The following is a 1,496-nucleotide window of genomic DNA, read 5'->3' on the forward strand; positions in this document are numbered from 1 at the left end:
TACATTACAACGTGACGAATATCGACGATGTCTGGGAAGCTGATTTAATAGAATTGCGAAATCTGCGAAGCTATAACGATGGATATTGTTATCTGCTGACGATTATCGATGTGTTCAGTAAATTNGCATGGGTAGAGACGCTGCGAGACAAAACGACTGCTCAAGTCCTTCATGCGTTCCAACGTGTGCTCTCGAGAAACGAGGGATGAAGACCTATATATCTACAAACCGACAAAGGTAAAGAATTTATCGCGCAACCGATGCAAAAATTTCTCAAAAAAGAAGGAATCCGTTTCCGCGTAGCGCGTAATCCCGATGTTAAAGCAGCCGTGATCGANCGTTTCAACAGAACGCTAAAGGAGCGCATGTGGCGTTATTTTACTCATAGAAATACGAAACGTTATCTCGACATCTTGCAGGATATCGTACGCGCTTACAATCACACTCGGCATACCACCATACGCATGAAACCTGCGGACATTACGCTGGAAAACGCTCACATCGCGCGCGACAATACGCAACGTCGTTGGAAAAGACACCGCGTCGAAGCGAAAACGGCTAAATACTCTGTAGGCGATCTCGTACGCATCAGTAGAGCAAAAGCCGTCTTTGAGAAGGGATACGANGCCAAGTGGAGCGAGGAAATATTCCGAATTCATCGCGTTCTCGAGTGGCGAAATCCCCGTGTTTACGAGTTGCGTGATTTAGCTGATGAGATTATAGACGGTATTTTCTACGAGCAAGAACTGTCGCCTGTTGTTAAAAATCTTCAGGAAGAAACTTTCATCGTCGACCGCGTAATAAAGAGCAGAGGGCGGGGGCGTAATAGGCAACTGTTAGTCAGTTGGCAGGGTTACCCGTCAAAATTCGACTCGTGGATCGCGGCTTCGAGTTTAACATCAATTCCACAAAACGATGATCGCGGAACACTTTTACGTAGTTCTCCCAAGCAATAGCAGCATGCTTTACTTTCCACACAACACCACCTCGTGTTTTACTACAGAATTACCTCGCCGTATAGATTTGCAGGGGAGATGGGAAGTTGCTCTCGTTGAGATTCAGTTTCCTTCTAGTTTTTTACATTTACGCGCAAATGAAGCCCTAATAACGCTCACGAACACCTTTCCTAACGGNGATGTTTCGTCGGTTGAAATCCCGATATCATCAGGAGTTTATTCTACAGAAGCCGATCTNATAGAAACTATAAATNACGCATGCTNTAGAGAGAAATCACATGTCAAATGGTCGGTGAATCCGCGCTATGGNAATAAAGTTTCTATAACGCTTACATGTAAAGAAGACAAATGCAAACAAATTCATTGTGTAAAACTTAGCGACAAATTGCGTCGTATACTCGGATTTGAGACAACTTCTGTTAATACAGCTTTCGTAATAGACAGGATTGACGGTGGCGAGAGTTTTGATCCGGTTAGCCTGGCCCGTGGTATCCCCGACAAGTTATTTGTTTATTGCGACATTTGCGAACCATACATAAC

The 1,496-nt window shown here is 44.3% G+C and overlaps 1 protein-coding gene across 1 annotated transcript; it reads left to right on the forward strand.

Annotated features, from left to right (window-relative positions):
* The first annotated feature begins 260 nt into the window (after positions 1–260).
* Positions 261–956, forward strand: LOC109863385. Its single transcript, XM_020443644.1, has one exon. It carries the CDS (start codon positions 261–263, stop codon positions 954–956), a length of 696 nt encoding a protein of 231 aa, XP_020299233.1.
* The last annotated feature ends 540 nt before the right edge of the window (positions 957–1,496 follow it).

The sequence above is a fragment of the Pseudomyrmex gracilis genome, unplaced genomic scaffold, assembly GCF_002006095.1.
Source record: "Pseudomyrmex gracilis isolate BER0280 unplaced genomic scaffold, ASM200609v1 scaffold_4569, whole genome shotgun sequence".
Lineage (NCBI taxonomy): Eukaryota > Metazoa > Arthropoda > Insecta > Hymenoptera > Formicidae > Pseudomyrmex > Pseudomyrmex gracilis.